The sequence below is a fragment of the Nymphaea colorata genome, chromosome 5, assembly GCF_008831285.2.
Source record: "Nymphaea colorata isolate Beijing-Zhang1983 chromosome 5, ASM883128v2, whole genome shotgun sequence".
In the NCBI taxonomy this organism is placed as follows: Eukaryota; Viridiplantae; Streptophyta; class Magnoliopsida; order Nymphaeales; family Nymphaeaceae; genus Nymphaea; species Nymphaea colorata.
Window position 1 is genome coordinate 5,465,739 of NC_045142.1, and position 18,390 is coordinate 5,484,128.

At 36.4% G+C, this 18,390-nt stretch overlaps 1 protein-coding gene across 1 annotated transcript; it reads left to right on the forward strand.

The window, feature by feature from the left end:
• Positions 1-3,240: 3,240 nt before the first annotated feature.
• LOC116254426 (anthocyanidin-3-O-glucoside rhamnosyltransferase-like) lies at positions 3,241-4,614 on the forward strand. Its single transcript, XM_031629808.1, has one exon. The coding sequence runs from the start codon at positions 3,241-3,243 to the stop codon at positions 4,612-4,614; it is 1,374 nt and encodes a 457-aa protein (XP_031485668.1).
• The last annotated feature ends 13,776 nt before the right edge of the window (positions 4,615-18,390 follow it).

Sequence of the window (18,390 nt, forward strand, 5' to 3'; positions counted from 1 at the left end):
CGGGCCATCTTTCCTCTAGTTGGCACCAAGAAACATAAAATGGACGTTTAGTGGTCTCAGTAGAAGACAAAATTAAATCACAGCTGGAAGGATAGTCTCATCAAATTGCATGCAACCACCTCTAAGAGAGGTTGGATGTTAAAAAATTGAAGATCTATACCCAAATTAATTGTTGTTGAATCAATCTAGATGCAAGTGAGGATAGTCTCCCTACCCTCACGATCGCTCCCTGTCCCTCCCATGTGGCAATTCATATGAGGCACATCCTCAATCGGGTTAGTGTAATGATAGACGACTGGTTTTCATTTTGAATCCTCATAACATCAATCTTTTGTACTGCAAACAAGGACTGGTTTTCATTTCGAATCCTCATGACATCAATCTTCTGTACTGTAAACAATGACCATTGATGTGCAAGTTAAAGCACGACGGGATGACACCCCGAGACACCAAAAGCAGGCCCTGTACTGTATGGAGATAATGGGTTAGGTGAGGGCTTCCGCCTTTCTATGAATAGTTCAGAATTCATATCACATACACTTTGGTGGAAGGATAATAAAAAATAATCATGTAGGTGGTTTGCCTGCTCTTAACAAGCCTAGGACAAATTTCTAACCATAGGTCATATTGTATCTCTCATTTACAAACTCCTTATGTTAATCCCCAACGACAATCATAACATTTGTCTGGCTAGAAGTTCTCATGTTCAAAAGTGGAACTTTAAAAACACGTTGTGGCACTAACAAATTTGGTTAACTTCCTTATACTTTGGTACAGAAGGTACATATAGGTTCTTGTATAACTCCCTATGTCCTTGATATTAGGGTATCTTTTTTTGTGTGGCCGCTGATCTTCGTTTTGATATTTTGTTTTTCTTGTACTGATTTTGTTTGATTCCATTGAAACATAAGTCGGCCTTAACACTCTTCAGGGTTGATTCAGAATTGACATCTATTAGTCAGAAACTAAACGAACCAAGGGTTCAAAATTATACATTCAGTGAGCATGGTGCTTTGCAACTGACTTTACCAATTACTACGTACACTGGTAATTAGGATGAATATGCTTCAATTCTCTTGTTTAGTGTTGCATCTATGCAATTTCACACAATATTACATGATATTGTATTACATAATGTAATATAATATTACATTAATGGCAACTAATTGCTAAACACATGCATGTGTTCTTATTGTGCTATCAAGCCCATCAAGGAGTGCTCCCATTTTCTTTTCTTTTTAGGGAGGAGGTTGAAGTTGGTTTTATTATTGAACAGTGTCATGTTAGAAGGTTACGGGCTAACTTACCTGGTTCAACGTTGAGAAGGCACAAAGCTCATAGTTCTCATCATTAGGGTCCATAGAACAAAGCAAATCGAGAGTAGATGTGAAAGTAATTTCATAAATGAAATATACCATTAAAAGAACCACAATTGCTATAATTGGTGGAAGGAAATTTTCTAATTCCTTTCTAATTAGTTTTGCGATTAATGAGAACTAAAAATATTTCTACATATTCCGTAAATTTTTTTCCATATCATGAATCGACCCATCTCCACAGCGATGCAGCGTTGGATGAGTCGTCACATCTGCCAACTATCAAGCTAATTACCAGCCAATATTTGATTTAAAAGCAATTTTGATTATTCTCGAAATTCAACAATTTTTATGGTTGCAAAAGTCGACCTATTATTGACAAAAGTGGTAACTTTTTTTTTTATATATAAATGTGAGACTATGACAATCCAACCCTTTATTCAAGAAAAGATGCATTATTTGATGTGGGGAACATATCAAATCAAATGCCTTAAGTGCGGCCCCAATGACAATCCAACCCTTTAATGACCAGCTTCTTCCGCCTAAAATCAAAGGAAGCATGGATTGACCAAACTAAATGGGAGCTTTTACTTTCTACCTTTTTTTGCAGTAACGCTGGCTTTAGATTCAATTTACCAACACAAGACAAGTTTGTCCAGAAACTTTCTACAAGCACTTCATGATCTAGTTGATCTAAGGTGTGGCTCAACCGCTTGGATCTAGAGGTTAAAACAAAATCACGACTAGCATAGATAAGTCGTTGATGATATATAAATTCAATGAGGTGCAATGCTAGTAAGGTCACAGGCGTATCCTCCAAGAGGGTTTGATTGGTTAATGAGGTGCAATGCATCGTTAGGCTCAGTGGAGCCAAGATTTTTTAGTCATGTGACACTTGCAGGGAAATATAATTTTGGAGTCACAACAATGTATTGTTGAGATATTATAATGCGAGTTTTTAGTGGCCCACCCTAACCAAGTAGATCCGCTACTAGTTAGGCCCTGAATCGGTATTGGCCATAGTGTTTGACTCATCTGAGAATACAATACTTTTAACTTTCCTACACTTGGTTGAAATGGTCAACCCCAGATTACGACATATGAGAAATTGAGCGTGCCTGATTAAATGCTCCAAAGAAAGTGGGACATCCGCTCAATAGAGACATGTGGCCCATGGCCCACCTCTGTAATGGGTTAGGGACCCACGTATCTCTATAGAGGGCCAGATACATTGAGCTCCCCCATTTTGAAGCATGAGTTGGTTATATGCACTGTGTAAAAAAAAAAAATATGTATAGGAGATTTAATGACTAGAATAGTCCTTGTCAGTGAAAAGAAGAACTCCTTGTAAGGACAAAAAAAGGTAATGAAAAAGTAAAAATCTAGAAAAGGCATTACTTTTTGAAAAAGTCTACAAAATACCCCAACTCCCTCCTTCCGTTTTTTTTGGGTGTTATCTATGGCATACAATACTCCAATGCACTCAACTCACTCTCTTTTTGAGCATCTACATGACTCTAGGAAATGAGGATTCATAGTTGTAATGGATTCTAAGTCGAAAGTGTTTGTTTGGGCGTGGGGGTAGGGAGACCGAGTTTCATGCAGTAGCTGTGCTGCATACAATAAATATATACCAAAAAACAAGAATGGGGAAGTTGAGGGTATTTTTAAGGATTTAAAAAAAAATGTTTTTTTTTTTTTGAAGTTTTAACTTTTCTATTATTTTTTTGTCCTGGTAGGAAGACTCCTTCAGGGGTATTCTAGTCATTACAATCAAGTGCACATTTTTTTATACACCAGCTTCATTTTTGGGGGTGGGGGGGGCTGTGGTGTCACTTGTATATATACATGACCACTTAATCTATATCTCTCCATCAAGCGAGTGAGCCTCATACAGGAGGAGAAAAACTAGTGCTTGGTCACAATGGAAGGAGTTTGCCACCCTTTTCATGTTGTCATGCTCCCATGGCTAGGCTTTGGTCACATCTGCCCATTCATCCAACTATCCAACAGGCTGGTCGAGAATGGTGTCACAGTCACCTTCCTCTCTCCGCCAACCCTCGTGGAGAGGATCCGTGCTGGCCTCGACCCTAGCATTCCAATCGTCAACTATGACCTCCGTCCCATCCCTGGCCTGCCTGCTGGAGTTGAATCGACTACTGCTTCTGTGTCTGCGCGCCTGCGCCTGCTTCTCATGGAGGCCCTTGACGCCAGCGAGCCACAGATCACCAACATTCTACGCAAACTCTCTCCTGAAGTCGTCGTCTTCGACTTTGTTTACCACTGGCTTCCCCCGCTCGCAAACTCCCTAGGAATCAAGCCTGTGTTTTTCTACGTTGCAGCTGCCATCTCTACTACGCCCATGAAGATCTTCACCGTGGTGCACCCAAAAAAGCTAGCCCTTACGCTTAGTGAGAACCTTCCTGTAAGGCTTGTTTCAGCCATCACCAGCCTAAAGCCCTATGAAGCACGCGACATGATGCAGAACTTAAGGAGGCACCATAAATCGAGAAGGTCCCCATGCACGAGGATTCTCGCTGTCATGGCACTGAGTTCTGCAATCATCATAAAAACTGCCGTGGAGATCGAGGAGACGTACCTCAAGTTCTTCTCGTCCTTGACCGGGAAGCAGGCGCTCCCATGCGGTACGCTCATGTCCAAGGCTCCAAGGGGAGAGCTCGAGGAACGATGGCAGAAATGGCTGAACAAGTTCCCTGTAGGATCTGTTGTCTTTTGCTCCTTCGGCAGTGAGGTTTGCTTAACAAATGAGCAGATCGTCGAGCTCATTGCGGGATTAGAGATGAGTGGTGCACCATTTTTCGCTGTCCTTAATTTCAGAACACCTGGGGAGCAGGCAGCAAAGCAAGAGATTGTAGGGGAAAGAATGGGAGGAAAGGGGATGGTGCATAGCGGATGGGTTCAACAACCACATATTCTGAGGCATCCTTCAGTTGGCGTGCACCTTAGCCATGGCGGCTTCGGCACAATTATGGAGGCCGTAGCAGGCGGGTGCCAAACGGTCCTGCTTCCCCAGATATCAGATCAGTTTTTGTGTGAAAAGCTAATGACCAAGAAGCTTAAGGCTGGCGTTGCCGTGAAGAGGAGGTCTAAGGACGGATGGTTTACTAGGGAGGCTGTGTGTGAGGCAGTGAGAATGGTGATAGACAATGATGAAGAGAAAACGAAGAAGATAAGAGCCAACAATGCCAAACTAAGGGAATTCTTGCTTAATGAGAGCGTGCAACAAGAATATATTAGGACTGTAATAGGAAAACTTCAAGAGTTGGTGTTATCATGATCCTGCTGTTGAAGATGGTCACCCCCATTTAATGTGTGTTTTTCTTTTCCTGTGTGCCTAATGGCTGTTACAAAGTTATTGCTCGTATGTGAAGTTTGATCAACTTGCATTTGGCAGAAAGTTGGTGTTGTCATGATATTGTCGCAGACAGTCACTCATTTAATGCTTGTTTTTCCGTTCAGTGTAGTGTGGCTGCTGCGTGTATTAATAATCCTCTCTCTCTCTCTCTCTCTCCCTCTCTCTCTCTCTCTCTCTCTCTCTCTCTCTCTCTCCGATGGGCAAGTAGTAGACTTGTTGTGAGTTCAATTCCTATGATGGGCAAGTAGTAGACTTGTTGTGAGTTCAATTCCTATGGGCACTGAGTTTTGATGGACAAGTTGGCTTTCTCTCCCCCTCCTCTCCCCCCTCTCTTTCATGTGGCCATTTGTTCGCATCCTTAAAATTTTTGATAGTTGGAGTGATCCAAAAAAATGAGAATTGTTTTGAAAATGAGAGAGAAAGGGATTCACTTGTCGGTTCCTGGCACCCTTATTAAGGGTAATCAATCCAAGGGCTATGTTTATTATTGTTTATTATTGATGCATTTCATTTTCACTCAAACATTCTTTTTTATATGCGGTGTAGAAAAATATTGAAAGTTTGATGTTTCAAATTTTTAAAAAGGTTCTTAAAGAATCACTTGAAAATGTGAAACATTTTTGAGAAAACGAGAATTGAAAGATTTTTATAAATATCATTTGGAAAACGTGAGAAACTATTTTGAAGTCACTTCAGTATTCTTTTAAGATTTTAAGTATATTTGAGATTTTACTCTAATTCGGTTACTACTTACTTAGAATTCTATCTCATCTTGCTTAAATTCTTTTGGAGAGTTGTTTGTAATCACAAGTAATATTAAGCGATTGTGAATGCATAAATGCATTGATCCTACATGATTGAAAGAAAATAAAACATTCTTACCACAACATTCATCTAAGACATTCCTACCATAATATATATATAAGATTTCTGTTTTGATAACTATCATATATAAGTGGAAAAAAATTTTGAAAATGGATTGGGGTTATAGACCATCAAATATGAATCCAATATTAGGTTCTTACTTAATTTTTGGTTGAAATCAGCAAATGAAAATGATCTTAAACCAAGAGAGAAAAATATTTGAAATGATGGAGAAATGAGATACTCCCATAGAAATAAAGAGAAATAGAGAAAAAGATTTTAAAGATCTCTAAATATAAGATTTTGAAATAGGAGGAGATACATATTCTTTATATGTATGTATACATATTTGTGTAAGTTTTTGAAAATGAAGTATTAACTTAAATAGAAAGGGAAAGAATATATATATATATATATATATATATAAGAAATTTGTAGAAGAATACAAAAAGGTTCTAAAGAGAGAAAATTGAATACATGTATATATACATTCATATGTATATCAAAATTTGTAAAATAGAATGTAGAAACATAGAGAGATAAATATAAAGGGAATCATCATGTGTACATATATGCATACAACATGTATATACATATGTGTTTTCATGATATTAAAAATGAAGAAATGACTTAAAACAACCGACTTCAAATTTGATGTAGGTCGAAGGGGAGCTTGGACTTGTGCAAGAGCCTCAGCTAAGTCTCCAAAGCCACATTAAAGAGGGTATTTGCTTTTGAAAATCTTTTGTAAAATATGATTTATATATAAATATAAAATGTTATTACTTGGTTTGTTACAAGAGAATACATTTTCTCTACCATTGGGTATGTAAGAAAATCAAGCAATATAATGAGACACTTGTTAGGGTTTCTAATTGGATGATTAGGAAGGAAAGTAGCGCCAAATAATATGCAAATGCATATTAACATGTACATTTTTGTGAGGATTTTTCTTATGTTAAACAAGTCCCAACCTCAAAAAAATTAATATGAAGATAAAGATGAAGAACTCCAAACCACACTCTCATTCTCACCATATATTCACATATAAATGAAAAACCAAGCAATTATGTATTGATAATATATAAACAATATTTAAGGAAGGAAAAGAGAGAGAGAGAGAGAGAGAGAAAGAAAAAAAGAGAAAGGTTCAACTAGGAGAGAGGGCATGATATAACTATGAAATGGTATACCATCTCATTTTTTCATGTTTTCGGTGCACTTAAGCATATCCTTTTGACTCTAAAATAGAGATTAAGGGCCATCTCATACGGCCATGGGGAGATAAAGAAGAGGGAAAAATGAAAAAGCAAAACAATACTATTTTTAAGAAATGAAATAATATGATTCAAACATGAAAATAAAAGGTCATCTCATCTTCTCATGCTCTCGGTGCACTCGAACATAGCCTCTTGATTCTAAAATAGATATTGAGGACTATCTTCTTTGGCATGAAGAAAGAAAGAAGAGAGAAAAATGAGAAGCAAAAGAACAAGAAGAATATATTTAAGAAATAGGATAACATGATTCAAGCATGAAAATAGAAGATCATCTCGTCTTCTCATGCTCCCGGTGCACTCGAGCATAGCCTTTTGACTATAAAATAGAGATTGAGTGTTATCTCGTTATGGAAAAAAAAAGAAAAGAAAAAAATAGAATGAAATAAGAGAACAACAACAAGACTATATTTAAGAAAAGAACAACAACAACAAGAATATATTCAAGAAAAAAAAATATGATTTAATCATGAAATGAAAGATCATCTTATCTTCTCATGCTCCCAGTGCACTCAAGCATAGCCTCTTGACTCTAAAATAGACAGTGAGAGCTATCTCCTTTGGCCACGAGGAGAGAAAAGAAAATAGAAGAAAAATATGAGAGATGATGATTACATACCTTTAGTGAGAAATAACTTACGAAAAATTAACAACTATGTTTGAAATGATCTTAGACTCACCTTAAATGAGTCGCCAAGATAATGAAGAGGAGTCCTCCAAAAAAACTTTGGTATTTCCTTGAAGAGTTGTAACTTGCTCTAAGTTGGAGAGAAAGAGAAAAATGAAAAGAGAAAGAGGGAGAGAGAAAGAGAGAGCTAAGGAAAAAACTTTAAGTTTCCAAGTGAGAATACACTAGGTTTCTCCAAGGGCTAGCTTATACATAAGAGGAGGGAATGTGTGGGTATTTATACGGAGTTTTGGAGCAAAAACTCAAAATTTGAATTTTTTTTAATTTCAAAACATTTTCATCCAAATTTCAAATAATTTTGAATTATTTTCAATTAAAAAAAAAGAAATAAGTTTTGACTTAACATGATTGGCCATTAGGCCTGAAAATCACTTTTTTTTAGGTGTAGGCAGGGCTAATGCCCACCTAAAATGATCGAAAATGCCTCTAACAAACGAAATTTTGAAGAAAAATGGGGTCTGCACACAAGGCAGGCCCCACCTGAGCGTGCGAAGGGTCGCTCACCCAACCGCGCGGTCGGGCGACGCAGGCACGCGCGGTTGAGAGACACGCTCGGTTGAGAGAAGCGCGCAAGCGCGCATTGCGCGACGCTTGACCGCGTGACGCAACTATTTTTTTAAAAAATAATAAATAAAATTTAATAAAATCTAATAGAATGAGAATATTGTTTAAACATTCGTAATTTTTTTTATTTAAAATATGTTAAAGAGAAGTTTTTTATTAAAAATGGGCGGTCGACTCCATTTTGAGCGTCTCCGAACTCACTCTAAATCTGATTTTAGTTTAATCGGTTGTTGACTCGTTCGAGCGACTTGGGTTTGAAAACACATTTTGGTGTGAGAAATGAGTTTTTTAAAACAAAAGGAAGGGCCATGCACGCGCGAAGCTCAAATTTTGTCGTTTCGAAGTCGATTCAAAATTTTAGGTCTGAAATGCTCAATTTAGATCCGAACTTGGGTTTTGGATCTAACTTGGATCTCTAAAAAATGTTTGAAAATTTTGGGGTGATTACACAAGGTGTGTGTTCAGAAAACAATGTTATTTGGTGAAAGTTCAGCTGTTATCAATGGTAATTGTGTACATATTATTGTATAAATGTTCCTCCCTCTCACAAAAATCAGCAAACCACTCTTAGGAGACGCTTCCAGAAATGAGATTTTTTTGGAGCCTTGAGATATGATTTGATTTGACCTTTTGTAACCAATTTGTTGATTTTTTTTATGACTCTTCTGATGTTCACATAATTATGAGCTTCAATAATTAATTTGATGGCTGTTCATCCATTTTATTTTCATGCTCTATTCTTGAGCCTTGTCCGATAAGATCTGCTCTTCATCTCATCTTGCAGCATTGTTTTTCTCAGTGCGGATTCCATTTCCTCAACTGTCAGTTCTCTTTCATTGTGATTCTGATGAGTGAGTTCAGATATAGATAGTGTTAGATTCCATGTTCAACAGATTTGAATGCATTCTTTTCTCGGCTTAAGAAGAAGGTTACAAACAATTAACATGATAATTGAGTTACAACCTTGCATTTCATGGTTACAACCTTATGTTCTTGTTACATACGAGTAACCTGTCATGCTAGATAAGACCTAATCGTCTAGCGGAGTATTTATTGTCCACGCCCGGCCAGTCTAGTGCCTAATAAATTGCCGGAGATAGACGTCTCTTTTGCATGCAGGAGACTAGGGAAAAAAAAAGGACATGTAGCAGTGATCATATTCACTGCAAGAAAGTGACAATGGTTTAACCAAGTCACCACATTTAGCCGGTTAGAAAGAAAAAGTTTTCTAGACTCCTCAAAATCTCTACAATCAACATTTTAAAGGACCGAGACTATTGATATTAATAGCTTTTTTTTTTTTTTTTTTTGGCATTTATCTGCAGTGATTCTTCAGAAAGCAAACATATGCTTTGCTGGTGAACAGATTTTCAGTCCAGAGTATTTTCTCACAAATATCAATACCAAGTGCGCAACTCTTCAGATTTATTTTTGGTTAATGGACATTATATATCTTTGCGGAAACTTCAAACCTTGGACCTTAGATTATAACTCCAGAGTATGCAACTGAGACGACCCTTTTATTTCTCTCTCCAATAAATGCTCATAATGAGTGTTTAATTGAAAAAACAGATAGAATTATCTCAATTGTTCTAACATTAACACAAAAGTAGCTCGAATATGATGCGTAGATCAAATCAGATGAATGTACACTCAGGTTCGTTTTTTTGGATAAGATTGAGAGTTTCACTATGATCTGCGCACATAGTTCTTCCCAATTCATGAAAACTTGGCTTCTGTTGTCCCAATTTCAGGTGTATTCTCTTATATGTCATACGAAGTCCCAAACTTATTGAAGACTATACATGTATGATATGGAACAGCGGATTTCCTTCGGGAAATAGTGTTAGATAAGATAGATACAAAAGCAATTGTTGGAACAATTGGAGTAAGTGCATATCAACTAACCCATAAGACTTTAGTTTTTCTGTTCCAGTCTGAATTCTTTTTTCTGTATGCTAGAATATCTCAAAGTGAGAGTAATTGGCAACGAGTTAACCTAGATGAACATCTTTTGTAGATTGCTGTCCTTTTTTCCCTCTCAAATTGTTCCCTTTCTTTTATTGGGCTCTTAGTTCCACCTTTTAGCAGCTGGCTAAGTTGCATGTGATGAATGAATTGTCATATTAGGGATTGCTGTTTTGGATGGAAAGAAAGTGGGGAGGGATGGGCTCTGTAACTACGGTTTTGCAGAGCTACTCTCTCAGTTACTTGTAAGAGAAAAAGAAAGATTCATGACAAATTCTTAGAAGATTAAATAAAGTGATCATAATTTTTTTGTTTGTTCAACATGACTGTCATTTATAGTGGAATTCCTTTAAACTATAGTGCCCTCACGGTAGAACTATGATCTTATGGGTATGTTAATGAACAACCCCAAATGATAACAATTTTAGAATATGAGCTCGAAATATTGAAATTTTAAGTAGTTCAGAAAATAAATTATCCAAAGAAAGATACTTTAAAATCATTTGAGCTTTTCCAATATTGTCATTAGAACTCAAGCATAAAAGATCATTTGTCTTGAAGATAGTGTTCAAAATCAAAAGTTTCAACTTGTTTGAGAAAATATGATTGGAAAATATATTTGTAAATTACTTGTTTTCTAAAACATGGCTTCAACTTGTCATCATTGGTAAAAGCAAGTTTTTCAAGCTTTGTTTGAAAAATAAGATATTGAATTAGAGGGACGATGACCATAGTTTGATTTATCATGGAGCCAAAATGGAAGGGGTTTTTCAATATTGCAAATATTTCTAAATCATAGTATGTTTAGAAAAGATTGAAGATTTGGTTTTTGAAATGAGAAAATATCAGGATTCGTGGAAGTGTTTCTCTTTGAATTCTAAGGAAGGGTTAAGACTTGACCCTATTTCGATTTTTACTGTGATAGGGTTTAATCTTATCTTTTTTAGGATTCAATGACATTCTTATTTTGTGAAGTGACGGTGTGTGGTTATGCATGCTTGTGCATATCTAAATGACAATAAATTTGATTTTGATTTTACTCAATCACTCATGGATTGATTAAAAATATAGGTAGGCCACGAGGAGGCTAGAAAGAGAAGAGTGGAAGATAGATTTGCAAATTTGAAAGAAAATTGAAAATGATATGCTCAATTAAGGGTGGGTATCGGGCCGGGGCGGCCAGCCCGGCCCAGGTCTCGTTTTGGGCTCGGCCCGGCCCATTTAAATTAAAAAATATTTTTTAATTTAAAATAATATTTTTTAAATATAAAATATATTTATTAAAAATAAAAAAATATTATTAAAACAAAAAAAATAATATATATATATATATATTTTTTTTAACTTACCAAGCCTAAATAGGCCAGACCGGGAAAGAGAAAGAATTAAAAATAGAGAAAAATAAATAAAGTAAAAATAGATGAATAAAGTCGAAAAATTAAGGGAGATAATGAACTAAAAAGAAGAGATGTTTAAATGAGAGAATAAAAAATGATAGAGAAATAGTCGAAATAAAAGTTAAAATGAGAAAGAGAAAAGTAAAGAATGAGATAAACACAAGTTAAAATGAATGAGAGATAAGCTAAAAATGTGATAAAAACAAGTTTAAAAGTGAGAGATGAAAAAAAGAGAAAAGTGAAGAGCAAGAGAAATGAAAAGAGCGAAAAAAGAGAAAAAAAAAGATGGAAAGAGAGAAATAAGAAAATAGATTAAGAGGAGAGAGAACAATATTTTTCAAAAAAGATATAAAACCATGTTAAAAACATAGAGAAAGAAAGCTTAAAAAACTATACTTGCCTCTGTCTTGATCTTGGACCATTAAGGAAGTTCCTTAGCTCCAAAGAGATCTCTAGAAATTCATCTGCTTGGCATAAAATAGAGAAAAAAGTCTAAATGAGAGAAAAGAAAAGATCAAAATAAGATAAAATAGACTTAAAAGAAAAGGATAAACATGTTAAAAGGATAAAAAGGTAAAGTTAAAAAGAGAGGAAGAAACATCATAATCGAAATAAAGAATGAGGGAAATGCTTGTTTTTTTCATGCTTCCTGATAAACATGTTAAAAGGATAAAAAGGTAAGTTAAAAAGAGAGGGAAAAACATCTTAATCGAAATAAAGAATGAGGGAAATGCTTGTTTTTTTCATGCTTCCTGAGCTTCAAGAAGGATCTTTAGCTCCAGAGAAACTCCAGTTCATGAGCTTGCAATGAATAAACGAAATAAGAAAATAAAAAAGAAAAGAGATTTACATACATTGAAGAGAAAAAAATCAAAAGAGCGTTGGCTCCTTGGCTGTTCTGAGCAAAGGAGACTCCATGATAGTGGTTCGAATCGGTTGGAAATGAAGGATTGAAGTTGATTATGAAGACAGCCAAGCAAGAAAAAAATGAAAGAAAAAAAAAAGAAAAAAAAGTGAAAGATAGAAATTGAAATTGGAGAAGAAGTCTAAAAGAGGAGAGAGAAGATGCAAATAGTTGATGGATTGATAATAGATGAGAGAAACAAGAGAATATTTATAGAAGAAGAAGGCTTAAGGGTATTATCATAATTTTTTAAGTGTAATGAACCACTAATTAATTATTATTAGGTTTAAAATATTTAACTATACTAAAGGAACAAAATCTGTCCAAAAATTCGTTGATTGGAGGGCTGACTGCGCAAGGGGGTAGGCTGCCTCCTTGGCCGGCCCAATGATAGATTCTGTCCGCTTGGATCCCCTGCAGTCAGAACGAGTCAAGCTACTATCTGCAGCCCGAACATGCCGGGCTAGACCTGGTCGAACAGTGCACGGCCTGGCCGGGCCAGCTGCACCAGGTACGGCTTTGATCGGGCCAGGTCGACTTGCCAATGCCACATCAGCAGTGGGGCCCACTGAGAGCGAAAACGGTATTTTGGGCAAAAATGAGGGTATTTTTTTAAAAAATAAAGGATATTTAGAGAAACCAAAGGCATTTTGGCAAATTGAAAGATGTCTTCAAAATATTATGGGTACTTTGGGAATTTGAATAAGAAATCCAGGGTATTTTGAAAAAGGACCATAATGCCTCGATTCTTGAGCATGTGAGGGGTTTGGAGTTTGGACTTGGACCTGACATTAGATCCAAATGCTAGGAAATGTCAGATTTAGAATTTTGGTGTCGGGACTGACTACAAATTATAAATTTGGATCTTGAATGTTGATTTGGGTCGGAAAATGGATCAAATGCTCAAAATTGGATCTAGAATCAGAGATTTGGATATGACTATCAGTTTTGGGTCTGGATCTCAGATATTAGATTTGGATGTAAATATTGGATTTGGAATTAGAATTGTGGATTTTGATCTGAAATAAGATTTAGGCACATCGAAATTGGATCTAGTCTTGCATATGGATTTGGGTCCAGATCTGGATTTAGGAATCCGTTTTGGGCATGGAGATGGGATTTGCATCTGGATTTGGATCTAGGGATACACTTTTGATATGGAACTGAGATTTGGATCTATGGATATGTTTTGGATATGTAGCTTAGATTTGGATCTAGATTTAGATCCAGGGATCTATTTTGGATTTAACGCTGTGATTTTGATATGAATCTAGATCTATGGATGCGTTCTAGGATTTGGAGTTGGCATTTGGATCAGGATCTAGGTCTGAGGATCAGTTTTAGGTATCAGTGTCAGTTTTTGGATGGATCCGGATTTGAATTTGGATTTGAAACATAAAGTAAGTCTAAATTGGAGTTGGGCTTGGGTTCAAATTATGAAATTAGGTCCAAATAAGCTCCAAATAGAGTTGATAGTGGGATCAGAAGATAAATTGATCAAAATTAAAAGAAATTGAAGCCTTTGAGGCCAAAAAATCATTGAAATTTGTTGTAAATTTGTCAAAATATGCTGAATATAAACTTTTGGAAAATTTGGGGCGATGACAATATGTTCAGCAACGGACGTAAAAAGAACAAGAAAGAATCAAAAAGAGAAAAAACACAAGAATGGGCAAAACCAAACACGTTCATGTAACCAGACAAACACATAACATTGCCTGAAAAAATTGTGTTTCCGGTGCATGTTTGAGGCACATCGAAATTTTGCTGCTCAAAGAATTGCGTAAATCATGCATTTGGCAACAAAGTAAAATACGGTCACACTCAATGGGCAACAGCCTCCAATTATAGGAAAACAATTATTTGCACCATTAAAAAGAAATGAGTAGAAAACAGTTTCCCTTCAGATCTTGAAAAGGTCATCAAAAACTTCAACCTGCAAGTTGCAAGTTGAAAGGGGAGAAGGGAAAATTAAATAAAGAACCGATTTGAATGCTTTTATGTTAAATGACTGAAATACCCCCTTAAAAGAAAGTGAAGATGAAAGTTACATTTTTCCAAGAGGACAAATTATGTTTAATTAAAAAAAAAAAAAAAAAAAAAGAGTACTCCTCACACTACCATGTGGCCCCATGTGAGGGGTTGACCATCAAAAGAGTAGAAGATAACATCGGCCGAGGCCAAGCCCAGCTTATAGCCCTGGTTCAAGCCCGGTCATATATATATATATATATATATTGGTTCGACTTGGGCCAACCCGGCCTAGCCCAATAGCTTATGGGTCAAGCTGATGTCCAAAATTTGGGCCTCAGCCCAAGTCGGGCTGGGTGTCGCTCGTGTACTTGGCCTGGTGCCCACGCTTAATGTGGAGCATTGACTGCGCTGAATATGTCATAAAACATACCTAGAAGTAGGTATTAACTATTTCCTTGTTCTCAGACAGTCTCCCTTGCGACTGGAACCTCATGTGCAGCCCCCTTATGTTCATGAATGTAGATCTCATGAAGGACACGGCTTTCCAGCCATTTAGAACTATAAGGATAATGACAATTTCTACTTAAAAAAACCATACCCCAGCTTGAATATCTATAAATTGAGTGATGAACAAGCGATTGCCCACACAAACCTACAAAAATTCCCATTTTCAATGTATACTTGGATTGAACATGGATTTCCTCTACCCACCTGCTAGAAGGCGTCTTTCAATATATACAGAAATTGACCCTTCACAGCTGACCATGTAATTAATGTCAACCAAGGGAGACTGTCTGATTGATGCCTTATTAGAATGGAGCAATATCAAGCATCAATTGAGGATTCCTTTTTTTAGAAATAAAAAACAATGACTTTTTGGTTAGCTATATGATGGAGATCAAGACACAAAGTTCATTCAGCCAACTGTTAGAAACCATAACGACAAAAACAAAATAGGTAAATAAACCTATACCGGTGAGGATATTCACCGGTAAAGTTAGCACTATAGGTCAGCCGCTGTGAACCGTTATTGCTGCTGTGACCGTAGCTGTGTGGGATGAAATAATACCCAATCTATAGCGATGATTTTTGGCACCGCTATAGATGATCAACACCGGTGCCTCGGGCCAAGAAAATCGGTATAACACTTTTTTTTTTTTTGTAGTGTGGAAGAGAATAGGTGGGAAAACGCAAATCAGATTTGTGACAATTTTTGAAGTAGCATTTTTGGCAACTTCTACAAAGATTTTGATGCAAAATTCCTCAATGATCTCCCGCCTGGTCGGACTGTCAATGAAGCCGTAAACATATTTCTAGACGCCCCTATATCAAACAAAGAGATCTGTGATGCAATTTTCACGTCAAGTAGAGATGAAGCGCCTAGATGGGATGAGATTCCAACATATTTTTGGAAGCACTTCTAGAAAATTGTGAGCAAATGTGTAACCCTGATAACCAAATATTTTTTTTTTTGAAACCAAGAAGCTTGTTAAGAAAATGAATGAATCTTTAGCTGAACCTGGTTACAACTTCTGCCTGTTTACGATGTTTTATCACATGAATGCTTGATATGCCTGTTTCTGTATTCAGGTGGTTGTTGCTAATATAATTTTTTCACTAGCTCAACGGACAACCTCAGAAAATGGATTGGTCACCCAAATTTTGAACTTATTCAACATGCTATTTTCCGCTTTTCTTAACTTTCTAGTAATCAGCCTTTTTTATCTCTTCAATTAAATCACTGTGTATATTTTTTGGGTCTTATAAACCTGTTTCAAATTTTCAATTAACTTCTCGTCGGCCTATTTTGCAGTTAAGTTTACTTTCGTTCTGCATCAATATTCAGTCGAGTTACTTTTATGTGAATGAATAATGTCAAAATTTTGAACTACATTTTATTCTTTTCTCAAAGTTGAGCTTGAACTGAGTAGATAATCTAATGATTGATTTTGTTTTGTTCTGTTTGAATAGAATGCTCGGCTGTCTAATTATATCATGGTTTGTTGCTCCCTTTTACATGCCATGGTGTATACATATTTGCATATGAAGACGGATGATGGAACTCATTATTAGGAGAATGATTATATGCAAAATGCATACAAATATCGTAAAGGACAGACCTCTTGGAGTACATGTGAGGTTCAGTTATAAGTGAAGGGCTATGTATTTTATAGTTACCTTAGTTGAGCAGTTCCATAGGAGCAGAAAAATCTCCAATCAAGTTTTTGAATTATGGTTGACATCTGATATTTCATTTTAAATGTTTCAGATTTGCTATTTCTTCTACAAGAGTATTGCCTTTGGGCTCACATTTTTCAACTTTGAGGCATTCACTAGATTTTTCAGGCCAGTCAGTTAATGGTGATTGGTACAGATTATATTGAATGTTATTCTAACTTCATTACCAGTTATATCCTTGGGACTTTTTGAACAAGACGTTCCTTTCGAGGGCTGCTTAGGTAAGTTTCCATGCTATCATTATTGATTTTCTAGTATTTCTTTCATTAGCTTCTTGGAGTAGTACTGGATGACTTCTCTTGTTGGTGTGTCTTGTTAATCAAGCTGTTGAGGATGCATGATATGCTGGTGCATCAAAGATCATTGGAGTTGATCTCAATGTTTGAATGAGGTTCGTTAAAATTTATTTTCTTCATTATTATTTTTTGTTATGTTTCATGTTAACTTTCCTTTTTTGGATCTGGTTTAAGCCTCTTGTGATCATTCATCTGTAAACTGCTTGCTCATAATATAGTTTTTAGGCTATGATGTGGTGATGGTGGTTCCTGATCATAATGATCTGCCAGAATGATCTGCATGCTTCATAAGCAAGTAATGCTCCATCTTGATGGTGAGATACATATGTCCCTAATCTACCATTTGGTTGCAGGAACAAGTGTTCTTAGAACACATGTTCTTGAGACAGCTGTTACAAGTACAAGGAGTTCTTGTCCATGTCGACAAGTAGCAATTATGTCCAGCATGTTTAACTTGTCTTGTATTTTCAAATCATTGGATTGGCAAATTTAACATATGTTTTGGTTTTTTCTATGATATAATGAAGATGAAGAATATGAGGAAGAAGACAGAGATGGTCTTCAAACATCGACAAGAGAGAGAGAGTGAGAGAGATGATTACTTGCACAGATAAGAAAGCGAGCCTTGAGAGAAACGATGCCAGAATTTCGAGCAAGATGATTTCGAAAAAAAAATCTCCCTCCCATTCCAAGGGTGGGGTTGTTTCAAGGAAGAACGCATTTTTTCGTTCAATGAGGACGCTTCTTCCTCCACGTTTTTCTGTCAGGCGTTTGATAGCGTAGAACAAGGCGTTCTTGGAATGGTGTGTAACCGAAACCAAATGGCATCTAATGGACACAACAATACAATGTTGTTTTCACGGGTTTAACTGCACTCTTCATTAATTTGGAGATGTTTTCCCCTTTATTTTATTAGTTCCACTACTGTTTTTAGCTTATTCAGTCGACCAAACATGCCATCCATGTGTCTAGTACTACTAATCTTCTACCATGCAACCTTGTTGAGTTTTACCAGTAGCATCCCGGGACATGGAAGCCGCAATTCATGTCACCACCATCCACCGAATTCATCAGATCGATGAGGAAGAGGAGGAGGCACAAAGTGGCGTCAAATAATTCTTGATTTTATTGTCTTCTACTTTTTAGGCGCAGAGCTAATATCCGCTGTTTTTAATACGTGTAGGCATGGTTTTGAACCGTTGCTAAATGTTTTTAGCAACGGTTTTTCATGTTTTTAACGACGGTTTTTGCATTGTTAAAAACAGATTTTCTTGTTGTGATGAACCACATAAGATCTTTATTGGCATCAATCCCAATAAACTATTAACTAAGGGTAGTTAGAGGTGGCCCACTTTTATCTATTGGCAAGCAATCGTAGACAATAACATCACATCAGACACATCTTGCCCTTTCATCCACATACTTTCCATTAAACGAGGACCGCCTTTTGTGGGGGATGATAAAGGCAGCTCTCTTTACAAAGTGGGGAGAAAACTAAGAAATTATCAGACTAAGGAAAACGCTTATC